Consider the following 21,656-nt stretch of genomic DNA (forward strand, 5'->3'; position numbering starts at 1 on the left):
TACCCCAGTTCTAGATTTATGGATCTTTTTTTCTTGTTCATGTACATCTTTGAACCATTCAAAACTTTGTTTCAAAAGATATATCATTTTTATCTATCTTTAAATTTAGCCCCTTATGATGTGTAAACATAGTTGTTTAAAATTTTTGAGAGTGATAAAACTGAAATGTTTAGTATTCTCACACTGAAACTTAAGATAACCATTGTAACCAATTTTTAAGATAACCATTTCTGTGATATTATGGAGATCCATTGATATGAGCCAAAAATAATTTTTTTCTGTAATAACAATTCATGTATTTATAGAACTTTTCTTTTCTGCCTCTCTGAAGCTTCACACTGACCAAGATAAAGGAGATGGAAATTTAAAATACATATTAACAGGAGATGGGGCTGGCAGTCTATTCGTTATAGATGAAAATACAGGAGATATTCATGCTGCAAAGAAACTAGACAGAGAAGAAAAATCCCTATACATTCTTCGGGCCAAGGCTATAGACAGAAAGACTGGGCGGCAGGTGGAACCTGAATCTGAATTTATTATTAAGATCCATGATATCAATGACAACGAACCAAAATTCACAAAAGACTTATACACTGCCAGTGTTCCTGAAATGTCTGGAGTCGGTAGGTATATGTTATTCCACTTAACGTCTTTGTTTATTTGCTAAGGTGATTATTACGGACATACGGTTAACGTATGTAGCCCCTTCCAAGATAAGAATTATATATAACTGAGGTACTCAATAAACATGTTGATTGAAAAAAAAATTATATATATATCTGAAGACTACTATTGAAACTATCTCACTTATTATTTTCAATTTTAAATATTTTAATAATTCCTGTAATTTTGTAACTTATACCTAATGATACCTAAAATATGATCTAAATGATATCTAAAAATATGATCTAAAAATATGATGACTGAGAACAGTTATTCCATTGCATTTCTTTTTTCTTTTCCATTGTATTTCAACCAACATCTTTACCTTTATTCAACTGCCATTCAAATGGCAGTCAAGCTGAATGTGTTTTTGCCTGAAATAAAAAAGGGATATCAAATAGTGTCAGCAGTTTTGGACAGTTTTGGACAGTTTTGCTTGCATTATTTTGCATAACAACTAACCTTGCATTTGACAAATTTCTTTTGATCATCTTATTTGATCACTGAAAGAACTTCATGTGGAAGGCATGGGAAATAGAACTTTAAATCCCCATTCTGTTAATTAGGAACTCAGGATTCTGAAAGATTAAGTAACTGAATTAAGATCAAATAACCTAGTAACATAATAACAATATGCCAAGTCTTTTAATGTTATTTTAGCTGAGTTCCACTACTGAATAATATTTTATTATGCAAACTGAAAAGATTGTTTCATTTTTAAGGGTCCTCACAATTTTAAATACTATTTGTTATTATGCAATTTTTACCTGCATGTCTCAGTTTAGATTTGTTAATGAGATAAGAATTAAGTCATAACATGTTAAAAAAGAAGTGATATAAACTTACTATAATATCCAAATTATACAACCAATTTTCAAAATTGATAGTTTATTTGAATATTATTTCAAAATCAGTTTTCAGTGATTAACTTTGAAATTATTATAATTAATCGTGTTTCAGTCTAAAATGGTTTCTTTATGAGGAATACCAAACTTATATCTACCTTTACTGAGTTAACGATACAAAATTATTTCTTAACTATGTGTGTCATCTAGCCAGAAGAACCAGGTGTTTGTAAAGAAGTTATTTCCTCTCAATGCACTTGAAATCTCATCTATCTGAGAAAAGTGCAGTTCAGTTGCCTTTACAGGTATTCATTCTAATAATATGAAAGAGAGTTATCAAATTAGACAGGAGTGCTATGAAATCAGAAAGCCTAGGATGAAATATGAGTGGTTGTGTTTTCTTTAACATTTTAAAATATCTGCTAGCCTGGTATAGTTCCATGGAAAGTACTGGATAGGTTCATATAGGTCGACCAGTGGGCTGAGGTAAGTATGTATCATGATCCCTAAATGACTTATATTTGAGATGAAGATACATTAAATTTATACTCTCTATTTCAACTTCCTACTGATGAGCATTCTAAAGTCGTTTGGTTTCCTGGTTAAGACACTTTAACTTTTATAAAACATTACTGTTTAGTCTGTTTGTATGTTATTTTCCCAGATAGTTTTTTAAAGATTTTATTTATTTATTCATTTGAGAGGGAGATTGAGAGGAAGAGAGAGTGTGAGCAGGGAGAGGAACGGAGGGGGAATGAGAAGAAAAGGGAAAGAATCCCAAGCAGATTCTACACTGGGATTGGACTCCATCTCAGGATCCTGAGACCATCATCTGAGCCAAAACCAAGAGTTGGATGCCTAACTGACTGAGCCACCCCTGCATCCCTACTTTGTCAGATATTTTGACACTTAATAATACAAAAGCTTTCATTTATCCTTCTGGAAATAGATTTTATATACCTATAGGAATAAAAAGTAGAATTTTGATGACAGGTATTTGACTATGACACATTTTGATAATAACTGACTTAGAGTTGAATAACTTTTAAACTTTTCAAAGAATTACCTCATTTCAAAAACCAGAATATTTACTTGTCAGACTGTTAATATTGAAAGTCAAATAACCTGTATTTTCCATGTATTATTTTGTACTGTTTAATGGAATATTATCTCTCTACTCTGTGTATTCCTATCATCTACCTAATTCAAATATATTCTATTTCATTGCTTTATTAATATTTATCAAGTATGTAATAAGAATAGCAATGGAATAAGTACTAGAATATTTTATTAAATATAAAAGACTTAAGTTGTTCAATACCCATAATAATATACAGAATACATAAATTTATACATGGAAGAAGGCCTGCAGATTACCTTTTCCAAAAAGCCCTTCCTCTAAGGCAATCTGTATTTCATTTATATAAACTTTAAAGTGTGGGCAGTACAATTTCTGGTTATTGCAAGTCTTAAAAATGAGAATTTAGGTCCTTGTCAATGGCACTTCCTCTGTGTCTACAATTCCAACAAAACTGAAAAAAAAAGAAGAAACATATAGAAGGTAGCTATATTTCTCTGGTTGCAGCTTTTCATATCAATAAAAGAAGATTTAAAAACTACCAGTAAATCTTGGGGCACCTGGGAGGCCCATATGGCTAAGTGTTGACCCTTGGTTTTGGCTCAGGTCACCATCTCGGGATCCTGGGTTGGAGCCCTGTGATGAGATCTGCACTCTGCTCGGAGTTGGCTTAAGATTCATTCTCTCTCACTCTCTCTCTCTCTCAAATAAATAAATAAATAAAATCATAATAATAAATAAAAACTACAGGTAAATCTTGACCCTATTTATGGAAGATAGTTATTATTACTACTAAGTTTGGCATCACCACTTTAATTTCTTCCTGTTTGACCCACAGACAGACTTCATATGTGTGATTATTTTTAAATATCAATGCATATATTATACACAAATACACACACACATACACCCACACAAAAGCACCATATTACCCCTCTTCTAATAAATAAGTAAAAACCAGCTCAAAAGAGGTAAACTGACTTGCCCCAAAACGCACAATTTATTTCTATACTAGTTATACAAAGAGAAAAAAAAAAGGTTAATAAAAAGCAGGGAAAACTAGATAATTTTAATGCCTTAGTATTATTCCCCATACTTGTGCTTATTATGGAAAACTTCTAATTTTATGAGATTCTTAGTAATTCCTCAAAAGAAGCTGTTTTCTTTTTTAATTTAAATTCAGTTTGCCAGGGGCCTGGGTATCTCAGTGGTTTAAGGTCTCTGCTTTCAGCTCAGGTCATGACCCCAGGGTCTTGGGATCCAGCCCTGCATCGCATTGGGCTCTCTGCTTAGCAGGAAGCCTGCTTCCCCCTCTCTAACTGCCTGTCTCTCTACCTACTTGTGATCTCTGTCTGTCAAATAAGTAAATAAATAAAATCTTTTAAAAAAAATTCAATTAGCCAACATATGATACATCATTAGTTTTTGGTATAGTGTTCATTGATTCATTAGCTGCGTAAAATGCCCAATGGTCATAACAACATATGCCCTCCTTAATGTCCATCACCCAGTTAGTTACTCCACAGCACTTTTTCTTATTTGATTCTTTTAATTCAAATGCCCTTATCAATAAAGTTAAATGCTGAAACAGACAGGGGAGTGACTGCATTTTACATTAAGATTTTAGATCTATTAATGTATAAAATATCTAAATAAAAAGTCTATTAATTATACATATAGATAAAATATATATTCATATTATATATATTTATGTATATAAATAATACATATTTATATATATGTTATAGACATATTTATTGGAGGGGGAAACGAACCATGAGACACTGTGGACTCTGAGAAACAAACAGAGGGTTTTAGAGGAGAGGGGGCAGGAGGTTGGGTGAGCCTGGTGGTGGGTATTAAGGAGGTCACGTACTGCATGGAGCACTGGGTATGGTACATAAAGAATGAATTTTGGAAAACTGAAAAAATAAAATTAAAAAATATATATTTTTAAAATTATATTTTTGTATATAACTCTGTTTAAAGGAAAATTAATATTAACTCCGTATAATTTTGTAGATGTAATTGTCTCTGTTTTTACCTATACAAAAAACTAAATGGTGATACTTGAGAACTTTTTCAAGTTGTGTGTAACCCATATACTAAGAGTTAAAGCCCATACATAATCAAATAATAAAGTATGCTTCTTGATATCCTCCAACGTTCTCCTCCATATTGTCCCCTTTCCCTGTTAATTTTTGTCCTAATTGTGTCTTTTTTGTTCCTGTCTCACCAACTCCTCTCCTTGTTTATTTATCCCTCTACCCCTGCTTCTGTCAAAACCACATGCCATATTCCATTGTGTTTCCCAGAATCACATGCTTCTCTCCTTTTCAAAAGTTAAAATCAAGTGATTCCAAATGTTGAAATCTGAAATGCATTAGCATTTTCTCATCAGAACACATAAACTGGACAATATATAAGGATATATAACAAAGGAAAATGAGATACACTGATTTAAATATTTATATTTAAATATATTTAAATATCAAATATTTATGGCCGATCCCATAGATACTCTTTTTATTTTTTGTGGTCATCATACTTCAATTAAAGATTATCTATCACCCTTCCATATCTGCACGCATTCATCTTCATCTAGGCAATGTCCTACTGTGTAAATTTGCGGGGTTTGATGCATGCTTTCTCTTAGACGGGGTATTTCCCAAAACCAGTCTTTCAAAAACTTACCCAGTTCCCCTTCCACACCATCTCCTCAACAAGAAATCCCTCTGTAAATTTTCTCAAATCACACATAGAACTCACCAATGAATTCCTTATGACTTAATCCAAGCCAGTGAGCGTTCATTGCCTGTGGATTCAAGAATATATCTAATCATAGCCAAATGCCAGACCAGACCTTTAGTGAAGCAGTTAGAATACTGCTTCTTTCCTCAGACTGTCTAGGTTGATCTCTATGGATCACTATGAAGTGACATCACCTTTCTCTCACCTTCAGTCCCTTCTCACCTTCTAGATGTGTGTCCCTGAGCAGCAACCTCTCTCTGTCTCAAGGCCTTCATCGCATGTATCTCCTGAGAATAAAGTAATCATGTAAATTAAGGGCTGAATATTGTGCCTAGCCTACCTGAAGTGTTCTGTAAATGTTCATTCTTATTATGACTTTCTAGAAACTGTGCTGGGCTTCAAAGATAAAATGTTGAATAAAATAGACATGGCCCCTGCCTTTGGGGAGTTTACACACAGGACAAAGCCTACAAATAACAAATACAATAAATTGGCCATTCAGCCCTCACTCTAAGTTATTTTTTAAATCTTTGTTTAATGTAAAAGTAGAACACTTATTTTAAATTATTTGAGAATAAATGAAAATTATAAGTATTTCAGAAAATTCAGAGGGATGTAAAAATCACAATCTTTTAATCCATCTGTATAATAAATACAATTATAAAATCTATGCATTTTATATATATATATATATATATATATATATATATAAATAGAAACTACTTTCTAACTTTATTACTAAATAGTATTAACTGTGCAATAAGTTCATGAAAAAAATACAACCTATGAAATAAATACAATATCTATTCCCTAAAATCCAACACACTAGGTATTTCTATTTTCTTATTCTACCATTCTACCATTAGAAATACCACAATAATATGCTGTCAGTGTTCATCAGCATTCCTAATCATTACCATGATTCTAAGGGAAGGGACAGTACTAGTACTATATGAGTGTTTATAACATTTTAGTCGCATTCCAAGATTGAGTTTTATTCTCTAGATTAAATTTTTTGTCTTTTTTAGGTCAAGTATTTTTGGATATGTTCTAAGATCACACACCCACAATAAAAGTAAACAACAGAAAACAAATTTAACAACAAAACATACTATTAAAAGTGTCAAAAGGTTTAAAGGAGTATTTTTACCTGTTTTCACTATGAAGTGACATCCACAGTAAAAGAAAAATGAAACTGGTAGCAAAATACATGTCATGAAATTGATGAATTAACCACTTGCATTTAGCATATTGATTACACTGAATAATTCATATTTCAAATAATCCTCAACTATGAAAGCAATTCTTATTCTAACGAACATATGTTCACATAGGTTTATGTAAAAAATTCAATATAAATCAGAAAACCACTTTAGTTTAACTTCTTAATGTTATTGTGGGGAAGTGGAGATCACTTTATTACTTCTGCTTTGGCCTGGCTAAGATGGGAGGGGGTGTTTTTTAAATGACAAAGGAGAACGCTAGGATCCACTGAGTAAGTCACAGTGTGTCCTCACAAAGGATGTACCGAGGCCTCAAGAGAAAGAGCTCAAGTTCTCTTGTTAATTAATTTTGAAAAAAAAAAAACATAAAAAGACTGCTGCAAAATTCATGCATTAGTATTCAGATACATTGATGGGAAATGAGCTGTTAGTTTAATCTTAATGTACAATTACTTAATTTTTAGGCTTTGCATATGTATATACATGCAAATTTTGAGAAACATTCACTACAAGTCAAAGAGACAAGCTCTGTGTGTGTAACATATGAGGTGTTCAAGTAGGAGACACAGCCAGGATGGAACTTGCCCTGTGCTAAGGAATTTTAAAATCTATGTAAGAATCAGAGTCAAACTTTGGAAAACTTACATGTAGTATACTAGAAAATGTCATTTAAACTCATTTTGCCCAAGGGATACTTAGTAGGTTTTAGTTAATAGTAGTTTTACAATCATACTTTGAATCTTTATAGTGATTAGGGAAATATTAGAAAAGCCCATTATGTTAAGCTCCTGAAACTAGCACCTAAAAAATCCTTTTATCTTTTAAAGACAATTTATGATAAAATAAAAAGAGAATGGTTTTATTTTTATAAAATAAAATTAAACAGATATTAGTATTAAATTACAGTATTGTATGTGACAGAACTGAATACTTTCTTAATTTTGGGGGGAAATATCTACTAATTTCATTATGTGCAGCAAATAATAGGTAACATACCAATAAATACAAACATATATGACTTTGGTAACTACATTTTATAGGGAGACACAGATGCTTAATAATCATTTATATCTTAAACACACAAAAATTACAGGTCAATTTTATGTCAGTTTGTTTTTTATTAAAATAGGGCCCCTCTATTTTTTTATTCTATTTATAATATACAGTTAACTTACCAGAGCAAAAAGCAGCCTGAGTGTTACCAATGCTGGTTTTATCTTTGAATACATATTTTCAGTTAGCTGTAACTGCATTAATTGAAAATTGCATGTGCATTGTATTCAGTGAAAAATTTTTCCTTACAGTATTTTTTTTCTAAAGATTTTATTTATTTCTTTGACAGAGAGAAATCACAAGTAGATGGAGAGGCAGGCAGAGAGAGAGAGAGAGGGAAGCAGGCTCCCTGCCGAGCAGAGAGCCCGATGAGGGACTCGATCCCAGGACCCTGAGATCATGACCTGAGTCGAAGGCAGCAGCTTAACCCACTGAGCCACCCAGGCGCCCTCCTTACAGTATTTTTGATCAACTAAAAATGCAGTGCATTTGTTTCATTATGTTCATTTTTATGATAAAATAGTTTGCTGATTTTTTTTTCAAATAGCTCAAACCATAAAATTAAGGGATATTGAAATTTTAAGAAAGGAATGAAAAAGAAAAGTGTGGGTTTTTTGAGGCAGCATCACTTAAAAAAATTTGTTTAAATATATACCATTGTCTAACACACCACACAACTAGCAGTAATTATTCAGAAAGACAGTTTTCAAAGTTGGAAGTATTTAGGTGTCTGTGTTTGGGTGGGGATTCGTGCAGGTACATCAGTTATACAAGTGACGGCGACAGATGCAGATGATGCCAACTATGGAAACAGTGCCAAAGTGGTCTACAGCATATTGCAAGGACAACCATATTTCTCAGTGGACCCAGAATCAGGTAATAACCTTTAAGACTTGGTCTCTTTTTCACGTTATAATACATCTGGATGCACAATTATAGATTTTTCTGTATTTTAAAAGCTATTGACTCGGCATCATGCTTTCATTTATTCCCTACAGGTATTCCATGGAAATAAAAGCAAATTTCATATTATTTATGTAGATTATTTGAACTGTTAGCTTTTGAGACTATTACTTACTGAATTTAAATTCATGACACCAAATACAGAACTTCAGAGATTTGGCACTTTACGTGTCATAGGAAACACTCAAAACCTAAGGAATGTGACGATCATCAAAATCAAGCAAGCTTATTAATCTGAAGATTTCTGGATGAAGTTAATTTGCTTAATCAAAACGATAATTAAATTGATTTAGCAAACTCATTCCCTGTACAACAGCCAGTGGAAGATTTCTTTCTGTTCTGTCAATTACAATTTAATATTTATGGATTTCATCCATTTAGGTACACCAACTTTTTATCTGTTTGTTATGACGAGCTTCTGTAAAATAGATCTTGCATAGGTTAATCTTAAAACTCAATTATTGAATTGTAAAATATTTGTCTACTTTCTCTAAAAGGCATAATAAAAACTGCACTACCAGACATGAGCAGAGAAAATAAAGAGCAGTACCAAGTGGTTATACAAGCCAAAGACATGGGCGGCCAGATGGGAGGCCTTTCTGGAACCACCACAGTAAACATCACTCTGACGGATGTCAACAACAATCCTCCTCGATTTCCCCAGAGTAAGGAAGGTTTTATTTGTCTCATGTTGGAAGCCTACTCCAATACACTACGAACAGAGGCTAATATTTGTACGAGTATTTTCACTATCAGTTTATGAAGAAAGACAAATCCACAACCAGTCCCCCTGACAAAATATCACAATGTCCAAAAACTGATTTCCCAATATTCACTATGACCATTCAATCTTTTTCTTATATCTTTTATGGTTCACAGTGTGGACTCTCAATTCTGACTGCCTGGTTTCAAATCCATGTCTGTCACTTGTCTTACCTCAGTTATCTTGTCTCTATATAATAATATTCTCTTATTTATTTATTTACTTATTTTTTTTATTACATACAGTTGATTGTAAAACACACACTCGATGTTTTAAAGTCTCTGAAATCCGATACTATATCAAAATCAAGGCAATTCGGGTTTAATTGGCAGGATTTGTTTTTCCAAATGGCTCATCGAATTATGGCATATCTTAGTTCTGATGTCATCAAGACATGTTAAAGTTTGCTAATATGTGTTACATATTTATAAAGATTAAATTAGTCAATACCCCTTTAGTCACCACCATTTTAGGCATGTATGTTAAACCATAGATGCTTTCCATGCCATGAGTTCCCATAAAAACAGATTCTAATCCTTTGCTGGGAATGTTTCCTTTTTGCAGTGAATAAAAATATAAAGGGCCCTATTTTTGAATTGTTCAATGAAAGGGTCTCAAATTTAAATTTATGATACTGAATCCAATACATGAGAGTATTTTCCAAACTATCCACATTTAAAACATTTGATGATTCAACTTTGGATATTTGACATATACATCTGAAAAATGTTTTTTAAAAAGTTTGCTAAGAATATAAATAATAAGCTTAATGATCGTAAATGTATACTTCGCATTCAGTTTCCTTAAATATAAACTGAAAAAGTATGACTTGAATTCTTACATGGTTTGTCACTCTATAATTCCATGATCTATTATATCTTAGCAAAAGGTTTAGAACTATTGTGGCAATAATAAAAACATTTAAGAACTAACCATGGAGTAAATATATTAAGGACATAATTTCATTTAATTCTCATTAAAAAAAAAAAAACTCTGTGAGCTAATTCTTGACATTATCACCCTATTCTTATAGAAATCAAGGGTTAGAGAACTGAACTTGCCCAGTAATAAGAATTCCAATGCAGGCAGTTGGATTTGGAAGTCCTTCTTTATCACCAAGAAAATTGGGAAGAGTATAGACTTTGAAGTCAGAGAGACTTAGTTATTAATCCTGCATTTCTCAATTTCATAGGATACTCTTGAGCCCTATGCTTGAAGATCATGTACCTACTACCTTGGCCTTATGAGGACTAGGTTTAGAATTAAATTAATTAATATAGAGAGCCTTTCCTTATACAGAGTTCAGCACATATTAAATGTTTAAAAACATGGTGGGTATTATGGAGGGCACGTATTGCATGAAGCACTGGGTGTGGTGCATAAACAATGAATTCTGTTACGCTGAAAAGAAATTTTTAAAAATGTTTAAAAACAATTCTAACTTTCATTAACTCTTTTTGTAACTTTTTCTCACTGTCTTTTGAATAAAAACTCACAAACTAAAATCCTTTCAAGGACAGCACAATGCAATATAATGACTGGCTGAAAACTGTAGGAAATAGAAACATTCATATACCACTTAAAGGCCTTAAGAATCAAAAAAGGAAGGATGGGAGGGAGAGAGGAAGAAAGGAAGGCAGGAAGGAAGGAAAGTTCCTGTGAATGGATTTAACGTTCTATCCCTGACTTAGGATATAAAAATACGTCCATGTTTTTTAAGTAATTTAAAGAAAAATACAGGTAAAAATATAGAATGATAATATCGAAGGCTCTAGATATGTAGTAAATAGTCAGTTTTTCTTGCCCTCTGGAGCAAAAGTTCTGGAATCTAATAACATGTCTACCATCTACTTTCTAAATAACCTTGGAGCATTCACTTAATCCTGAACTTACATTTCTCATTTACATAATGACAGTGTTCTGCCTTTATGAATTATTTTTCCAACTTAATAAACCTATCATTTTTGACAGTTTACAATTCCAATTCAATACGATGAGAACCTCTCCCAATTTAAAGTTAATGTACTGAAGTAAAAAAGGCAGAGGAAAGAAGACTTTTGTTATCTAAAGACGAAATGTCAAAACATCTCTGATTTAATTTTCAGGTACGTATCAATTTAATTCTCCCGAGTCTGTACCTCTTGGAACCCATCTTGGAAGGATAAAGGCCAATGACCCTGATGTGGGGGAAAATGCTGAGATGGAATACAGCATTGCTGACGGAGACGGCGCAGACATGTTTGACGTCATCACTGACCAGGATACACAGGAAGGGATTATAACTGTCAAACAGGTTTCGTGACGCCATCTTCATTTTTTCATTGAGCGCTTACAGTTGATTTTTGCTTTTCAGTTAAGGGAAGAAGAGCCTCGGATTTATTTTTCCCACCCTTTACACACTGTCCAGTTTTCATAGAAGTGGGTAGGGTTGTGATGTCATCTCAAATAAGTAAACCAACTTCATGACTGACACTTAAAAAGTGATATAAAACCTTAACTGCTTATAGTAGACGACCCAGTTAGGATTGGATAGCCTCAAAAGTACTTATCTTACATTTTCTGTGGCCCAAAAAATAGGTATGCAGCCAGAACTTTACTTCATGTACTTTTCAAAATATTTAAATTAGCCTCTTTAAGCTGATGAAACCTGAAGATGCTGCATGTTTTTTTTTTTTTTTTTATGTTGGATGCAGTGGGAGAGAATATTATGAAACTTTACATACTATAATCCAGAGAAATGTGGATTAAATTCAGACTTATTGATTTTTCTGTTTTCATTCATAACTTGCTTTCCATAGTGTTCAGTGTTCTTTCTAAAATAACAGTTTTAGATATGTTGGAACTAAGGAAGCAATTTATATGAATAGTTTGCTGCATCTCTACTTTTTTTCTATATTTTCTCTCATTTTAACTTTGTTTAACTTTAATAATAACAATAAATAATCTATATGTCCATTAGATAATACATTTTGCCTGTAACCATCAAAATGTGAAATGCATTACCACGTGGGAATTGATCTTAATGTACATACCATTATATTGTTACCCTCTACGAATAAGTATAAGACAAAATAAAAAATTACTGATTTATTTGATATACCTAAAAAGCAATAATTGGGGAAGTTTTTTAACCATAGTTACTGGTACCATTAACAGAGCCTGTTTTTACATTTTAATATTGTCTTCCATTGTCATGTCTGCTATATTATACTAATTTTTCTTATTTAACTTCAGAATTTAGATTTTGAAAACAAAATGCTGTACACTTTAAGAGTGGATGCAAGTAACACTCACCCTGATCCACGATTCCTACACCTGGGACCCTTCAAAGACACAGCCGTGGTCAAAATAGCTGTGGAAGATGTAGATGAGCCTCCTGTGTTCAGTAAACTTTTCTACTTGATAGAAGTAGATGAAGATGTGAAGGAAGGCAGCATTATCGGACAGGTCACAGCGTATGACCCAGATGCCATGAACAATTTAATAAAGTAAGTATTTTGTAAGTCTGCAGAAAAATAATCATCTTTTCACTATTTATAAGCATGTGTGGAAAAAATGATGCTGTACTATGTATGATCAAGTACAGTAACAAGACTAAACACTTCCATAACGACTCTTAGCTGGACTGCCTTCTAAGTGATTTTATTGCATTTGACTCATCACTTTACAAGGTAGATGCGATTATTATACCTGTCTGCAGGTTTTAGATTAAGGTACCAAGCATTTAAATAACCTGCCAAACAATTAGTGGGTGGCAAAGCTGGGTTTGAGAATTAGGCCATCTGGCTCCAGAGTCCATGACTTTAATCCTTTAGCTACTGTGATTCTTATCTCACTGTCTTTCTTGGAGAAATTGTAGTCCAATAATAAGTGATCTAAACAAATAAATCAGAAAAACATTGTTCTAGAAATGTTACGAAGAGGTAATTTGAAAATGTTGAAAAATCTTTTTTGTTTGTTTATACACTATGTTTTTTCAACTTTTTATTTAAATTCTAGTCAGTTAACATACAGTGCAATACTGGTTTCTCCTTTAAAAACAGTTACTCAGCATATCATTTATTAAAATTTTGGGAAAAAATAGTATGTCACTTATATTCTAATAGTAACAGAGAATTAGTAAAGAAAAAAACGATATTTGAGAATTGCAAACATTAAAATTAATATAGTATTGTGAAGTATAGTGTAATACTTTCCCCAAGTTTAAAATTGTATTAACCTTTTCAAAACTTTCAAATATTCCGGAATCTTAAGTGATTACTACGTGTGGTTCTTAAAGGGAATGTAAATATAGTTATAAATGGATAGACTGGGTGGGTGAAGATGGATATAGCTATACGCAACTGTGGCATTAAATTCATGATACCAGATCATCAAACATTTTGCCTATCCCTTCCTCTGTAAAATTACTGTTACCATTTATTGAGCACTTGCTATAAGCTAGAGAGTCTAAAGAGATTTATATTTATTAGCTCAGTTAAGCCTTACCATAACTTTATTAGGCAGGTATAACTGTTACCACCCAAATTTTATACAAGAATAAATTGAGATGCGAAGGGTTAAATGACACACAGTACACAAATAAACAGACTGGGGATTCAAACTATTGCTGATCCGAATGCATAGCCAGTTCTTTGGCAGACATACCCTTCTTTCTTAATGACCTGTTTACTAATTAGAGATAATTAATATAATGTTCCTCATTTGTAGACTAATTGGACTGACTTCAGTTATACAAGGCAGATCCCTCAGGGACAAAATTATGCAAAGGCAAAACATGGTTTTTGTCCTTCAGAATTTGGTCTAGTTTCCCTTCATTTTTCCCATTGCCCACAATAGGGAATTTCATAAGCTCCAACTATAGACATGTTAACTTAGAAAATTACAGTCTTTTTATTCTTTTTAAACAAATGTATTGAGGTATTACTGACTAACAATAAATGACACAACTTTCATTTGTATGATTTGATCAACTTTTGTATATTCATATGCCCACTAAAACATCAGCAAAATCAAGATAATGAACATATATCTTACCCCCCAAAGTTTGCTCATGTGCTTTTTAGTACCTCCCTCCTAAACTTCCTAAAACCCATCCTCCAGCCCCTAGGCAAACACTGATCAGGTTTCTGTCAATATAGATTAGATTAGATTTAGATTGGGCTTTCTTGAATTTGTACAAACACAATCATAAAGTATTCTCTGTTGTCTAACTTGTTTTACTTACATAACCATATTGAGATATTTCCATGTTGTTATGTGCATTAATAGTTTATCCCTCCAACTGCTGAAAAGTATTTCATTGTTCAGAGATGCCACAATTTGCTTATCTGCTCACTGATCAATTTTAAGTTGTTTCAAATACTTGGATATTGCAATACCTTTATATACATTTGTATTTAAGTATATATACAAACATTTGTGCGTCAGAATTTGCATAGTTAACATGTTTTCACTTTTCTTGAGTAAATAACTATTAGAGTTATGATTGGACCATAAAAAGTCAGCCTTTTTAATCACAGCCATTCTAATAGGTGTATAATAGTATCTTATTGGCATGTGACCAACGATGTTGAACATTTTCTGTATGCTTAATGTGCCACTCATATGTGTTCTCTGATGAAGTATTTATTCACTACTTGCTTAGATTTTACTGTGTGACTTCCTTATTATTGATTTGGAGATACAGACACACACATACCTACACACGCACCACTTCGCACAATGGATACAAGTCCTTTATCAGATATGTGATTACAAATACTTTCTCTCACTTAGTGCCCTGAATTTACATTCCCATAAACTTTCAAAACTCTCAATTTTGATGAAATCTAATTTATTAACTTTTAATTTATGGATGAGTTTTTAGTGCCTTATATACAAAACATCTGATTCCAGAATTCTTATTCCATGCTTTCTTCTGGAAGATTACTGTTTTCAGTATTATATTTACATCTATGATTTTAAGCTAATTTTCTATTGTATGAGGTATGGATCAAAGTTCTTTTGCTTTTTAGTATATGGATCCCCAACGTTTCTAGCATCATGAGTTGCAAAAACTATTCTTGTCACTGAATAGCCTTCCCACCATTGTTAACATTCAATTGCACACGTATATATGGGTCTAAGTCTGGACTCTCTCTTCTATTCCAATTATGTATTTATCTTTGTTTGCAAAATCACAGTTTTCTGTACCTTTATAAAAAGTCTTGAAATTAAATATTATTTGTCATTTAACTTTTTTTTTCTTTTCTAAGTTTGTTTGGTAATTCTAGGTCCTTTTTATTTTCATATATAAACTGCTACAAAAGAGTCTGCTAGAATTTTGATTTGAGTTGTGTTAAGTGTGTAGAGTAATGTGTGCAGAATTGATGCCATCCTAATGAACTGAATCTATTAACCCAAAAGAATATATTTTCTCTGCTTCCAGAGGGATTTTTTTCAGCTGTGTTTTGTGTTTTTTTTATGTCTACAAAAATGTTTTTTATATTTCTCTTTATTGCTTTATTGCACTGGCAAAAAGCTCCAAAATGATATTAAGAAGAAGTAATAAGAGCAGATATCCTTAACCTTCTACCTTGTCTTATGATGAAATCATTTAGTCTTTCATCATTCAGTGTGATGCCATCTGCAGGGTCAATTTTATTCTATTCCTTTTGTTCTAAGTATTTTTATCAGGAACAGAGTTTGGATTTTGTCAAATGGTATTCTCTGTGTTTACTGAGATGGCCATATAGTAACATGATGTATTATTTGATTTATTTTTTAAATATTGAACAAGCTCTGTATTATTGGGATAAAGGCCACTTAGCCGCATTATACTATAATCATTATACACTGTTGAATTCAGTTTACTGAAGTTTAAAAATAATTTTGCACCTATTTTTACGGGGACATTAGTTTACAGTTTGGTTTTCATGTAATGTCTGTTTGGGTTTGGTGTCACGGTAATACTGTCTCACACAACGCAGCCATAAGTATAAGAGGCTCTTTTAATTTTTTTGAAGAGTCTGCGTAGAATTGATGTTATTTTTCCTTAAACATTTGGCAGAATTTAAAGGCAAAGGACTGCATTATCTTTTTTATATGAGTTATAGCTACAAATTCTGTTTCCTTAGTAGCTGTAAGGCTCTTCAGGTTTTTTTATTCTTGCATGACCTGGTTTGGCTTTTTTTCCCCCTTTTCTTCATCTTTCAGGGAATTTTTGAGTTTCATCACAGTTGAGAAAAGTTGTTCATAATATTTATATTATCCTTTTGATACTCTAGTAATGATAGCCATTAGTGATATTGTTAATTTGTAGCTACTTTCTTTTTTTTTTTGTGGGCAGCGTGACTAGACTTTTTAGTTGATTGATTTTCTCAAGGAACAAGTTATATTGGTTTTTCAGTAGTTTTTTTTCTCTTTTTTACTCCGATCTTCATTCTTTTTTTCTGCTTACATTGAGTTTCATTTGCTCTTCTTGTCTATGTCTTTGAGTCAGAAACCGAGGTCATTGATTTGAGACCTGCTATTGTTCTCGTATGTGCATTTTAGTGATAAATAAATTTCCCTCTAGGTACACCTTTAGACGTGTTGTTGGGTTTTGTACCAATACAATAAAACTTTTGCATTGTCCTTAATGTTTATTTTTCTATTCCTGTCATTGTGTCACAGGATGCTCTTAGCTTCTGTCACTGGTTTTAGCAATTTGGATTATGATGTAACTTTCTATAATATGGTTCAATTATTTTGTACTTGAAGTTTATAAAGCTTCCTGAATCTGTGATTTTTATGGCTTTCCTCAAACTTGGAAAAGTTTCCAGCAAGTCCCTTTAATATTTTTTGCCTTATATTCTTCTCTTTAAGGGCATTTAATTATAAATATGCTAGGTCTCCTATATGTGCAATACAGTGCACTGGTGCTGTTTATCTTCTTTTTTCCCTTTTAGCCATTCTAAGTCATTCCCATTCATCTTCATCTTCATGTTTACTAATCTTTTTTTCTTTCAATATCTAACCTGCTTTGATTCCATCTAGAGTATTTTTTCATTTCGTAGATTATAATCTCTTTTCTGGAAGAGTTATCTCTAGGTTGTTTTCGATTGACAGATTTTTCCTGGAAGTCATATTTTCTTGTTTTTTGCATGCCTGTAATTTTTGACTTGATGACAAACACTGTGGTTTTACTGTGTTTAGTGTTAAGTAGCTCTGCATTTACATTTTTTTTTTTTTAGCTTTGCATCTTCATATATACTCTTGAGTTGCATTCAGATGTGTTTAATTTTTTTTATTTATTTGAGAGAGAGCATGAGTGAGAGAGAGAGAGAGGAGAGAGAGAGAGAGTCCGCACAAGCAGGGGGAGGAGGAGGGGCAGAGGGAGAAGCAAACACCCTGCTGAGCAGGATCCTGGGATCATGACCTGAGCCAAAGGCAGATGCTCAATCGCTTAACCGAGCCATCCAGGCATCCCTCAAATGTGTGTTTAAATTACTCACAACATCTTAATCTTTTGGACCTGGCTTTTGTGCTTTATTAGCAGCCCTTTTTTCTAGACCTAATTTTGCCCCGTAAATCAAGTGACCTTCCTGAGTAGTCTACCAAAGCCCCACGAGGTACGAATTTCTCCTCTTCGGTTGGTGGAAACAGAAGTATTCCCAGTAACATGCCAGTGCACAGTTTTGCTCCCTCCTAATCCTTGTGATTGATTACTTCTATTGTTTCACTTTAGCTATATGCAAATATGTTCTGATCAGAACTTAGCTCAACACTTGAGTTATATTTTCTTCAAATTTCAGTAGTTCCCGCTTTGTGGAGCTCTCTCCCATGAATTACTCAGCCTTTCAAATTCTAGACTGTGTCCTCGACATGGACTACCAGCTTGAACGCAGGGGATTGACAGACGCCATCTGGGACCTCATTTCCTGTATTATTGTCTGGAACCTCTCCCTGGCAGCAAACTAGGAAGTTTTATGGATCACATCCTATCTTTCTCTTTTCTCTGGGATTATTGTCCTTGTTCGCTGGTGTGTAATCCTTCAAAAATAATTTTCATTTAGCTTCATATATTTCATTTAGTGTTAGTGGGGTGTGTGTGTGTGTGTGTGTGTGTGTGTGTATGCACGTGCACGTGTGTGGGGGGGACTAGTAAATCCATTCCTTGTTATTTTACAGTTGCTAAAAAGGGACATTCAAAATATTTTTAAAACATATTTTTAGTTATATAATTTGGTCACTTGCATAGGAAGTTTTGCAGTGAAGGAGACATCTGTTAAATTGTTCTCTCAATAGATACTTCAGTGGTATTTTACTCTATTTTTATCAGGTATTGAAAGTTTCCATTTATCAATCACCTAACCAACTTTAGTAAGTAGAGATCCTTATAATATACATATAGGTTTATGTATTTTTATTAATTGTAAATATTTGATAATGCCATTAACCTTCTCAATAAACTTCTATTGTATAAATAACGCACTATTGTGTAGGGGATACATGATTGCTGGAAATTTAGTTGCAGTCTGTCTTTATATTTCATATATATAATGTATATATATACATATATATGTATATGGGTTAGATATAGATACAGATATAGAAATAGATATGGATACATAATCCACCCAGTCCCTTCCTATACAGGTATATCCCTTCCTATATCTGGAATTTCCTCAGGATAAGGACAGGCTGGTTCCTGTTTATATAAAGAAATACACACACACACACACACACACACACACGCACGCACACAAAACCTTTAGATATCTTACTACACTGTGAGAATCTAGCAATAATTCAACAAGAAGACAACATGTAATATGTGGCACTTTCGTTTGCTCCTATAGAATTTAGAAGGAGGATTGATCCCCACAGCAGAAATGGGCTACAATAAGCAACATGCAGAAATATTTTTCAGGGAAATCTTAGGAACTATTTCTCACCCACCAGTAAATCTGTTCATCAAACATATTTTCTGAAATACATCTGCCGCTTGCAACATGAGATTATGATTACAATTAGCAGCTGTTGTCAGCTCTGCTTCACCTCATTAGTAATCATGGATTCCCCAAGTTATAGGGCTGATTATAGCTTTACAGGTTCTGAAAGAACATGTTGTCTCATTTCACACCTATTTAATGCTCAACATATTTAAAGTTCAGCAAATTTTAGAAGAAATCTTTTCTACTGCAGTCAAACTGAGAAGTAAGTACACAAAAAACTTGCTGGAAAGAAACGCTTCTATGCTTCAATAAATGTACATGATTCTACCCTAAGCTGAAATGAGTGAATAAATGGATGTGTGTGTGTGTGTGTGTGTTTCTCTAATATTCTAATACTTTGATTTTATTAGAGAGAGTAAAATAATATTCATTTATTTTAAAATCATGCCATTAATATTTGGAAAAAAAAAGATTTGAACTATTTGCTCAAGTACTATATAGTCACATTCTCTTTTTGAAGAGCAATGAAAGTTTCATAGTTCATAGTTAGAAAACACATTTCTGGAATGCAGTAGCTGGAAAGGAAAGAGCAAATTAATAGCCTAATAATACTGATTTAGTGAGTAGAAGATGTACGTGGCATTCAGTAAAGGAAGAGAAGTACTAGCCCCGACACATTTCTGCATACTACTGATTTGTTCTGGTGTTTGTAATTTAATTGACGTGTTTTATTGTGATGGATGAAAATACATGGATCTGATATGTGTTGGATTCTTAACAGTAGAACATGAAAAATGAAAAGCAAACAAACTGAAGCAGAGTTCAGCTTCCACAGGGTCAGTTCTCTTGTGCTCTTTTGCATTAATTTGCTGTTTCTGAAGATCTTGTTTCACTTAAGAAGTTATGCCAGCAGCCTTCTTTTTGTTTAACTGATCGAAATTAAATGTAAGGAGATGAATAAAATAGTGTTGTTTTAATAGGCCATCTGCTGGAATATGAAAATAGCTTTGTCCTGTGCTGTTTATCAAGCTCTTTCTGGTCATCTGCAGTAATCCAGTGTTCTTATTACTAATAGGTAAACCAGAATGTCCCATTCTGTGGTGAAAACAGAATGTGGACTGCTGAAGAAAAGACAATTATCACTGGGCTTTGACAAATTGTGAGACATCCTTTGCACTAGGGCAAATTTCTGAATATATACCTGGAAGTGTTCAGTGTTAGTGTTATAGTGAGCCATTTCTAAATTGTCGAAGTGGTTCTTCACCATGAATTCTTCACTTGGGGTGGTATTTTTCAAAATTGAATCTACAAATAGGATAGCCAGAAACTTATTCTGATACCACATAAACTCCAAGCATGTCAAAGCTGCACTTGCATAAAGTTAGAATTGTTATGTATTCCTCAATCATAGAAAGCCCCATGCAAATCTCCAGGGCAAGTAACAATGAGTACAAAGGAATTTTATTTTTCATTTTGATCTTTAATGCTAACAGTAGGAAAAAAATCCAATGTCTGATTAGCCATAGCAGATAATGGCTAGCTACTGACTTCTCCAACAATCAAAAGAAATATATTTAGGCAAATATTATAAATTGAATTCCATTCAATACATAGATGTGGTTGAGTTGTATATATATATATATATGTATACATATATATATGTATGTATACATATATATATATTTTTTTTTGCACTGCTTTCTTTGTGTTCATTTTAGGTTTGTTTTATTCATTAGCAGAATTTGGTAAAGTATTTAATTATTTAAGTAAAACAATATTTAAAAATGTTCTACTGGCTTTCCTAGCCCATGTTAGGAACTAAAGTTGTATGAGGCTTGACACCTAGAGATAGGAAGCACTGTACTTTTTTCCATGTCAGCATTTATTAAGCAATAGAGATTTAGAAGAGAAAATTTAACATGACTGCCATCCTCAATTTTAGGACATTAATAGTTATTTTTTTAATAAGCTTTCAGATCCTTGTCTGGAATGAATTGCTGGTTAAAACCTGATATAAACTTTGCTTGTAGGAGATACACATATACACCATGTGTATTTTATATATTTATTTTTGTATCTAGCTTCTAGTTATCTTCTATCTCTTTAGGAGTTCCCACACCAGAAGTACAGCTACTTTTCAGCAGTGACCATAAATCATATAATCAATAATTTGACCAAATATCAAAAATCTCCCCATAACACCTCTCATAACACCATGTAGGAAAATTACAATTATGATTATTGAAAAAGTGAGAAGATACCACCATTCTTCTGTGGCTCTATTGCCCACCGCACAACCCTTCCAAAGGTCAAAAAGGTGAAGGGTCTGGTTTTATATTTTGAGACTAGGTACAGAAAGGAACCTAAAACCAACTATGTAAAGCTTTTAGCTAT

The 21,656-nt window shown here is 32.8% G+C and overlaps 1 protein-coding gene across 1 annotated transcript in view; it reads left to right on the forward strand.

Moving 5' to 3' along the window:
• Window positions 1–21,656, forward strand: part of CDH9 (cadherin 9) — a 138,936-nt gene that overhangs the window by 104,020 nt on the left and 13,260 nt on the right. The window contains exons 3-7 of the mRNA XM_082724340.1: window positions 332–626; window positions 8,373–8,492; window positions 9,077–9,244; window positions 11,448–11,635; window positions 12,577–12,830. Of these exons, the coding sequence (XP_082580466.1) occupies window positions 332–626; window positions 8,373–8,492; window positions 9,077–9,244; window positions 11,448–11,635; window positions 12,577–12,830 (1,025 nt within the window). The remainder of the gene's footprint in view (window positions 1–331; window positions 627–8,372; window positions 8,493–9,076; window positions 9,245–11,447; window positions 11,636–12,576; window positions 12,831–21,656) is intronic.

The sequence above is a fragment of the Mustela nivalis genome (genome assembly GCF_964662115.1).
Source record: "Mustela nivalis genome assembly, chromosome: 3".
Taxonomy (NCBI): Eukaryota; Metazoa; Chordata; class Mammalia; order Carnivora; family Mustelidae; genus Mustela; species Mustela nivalis.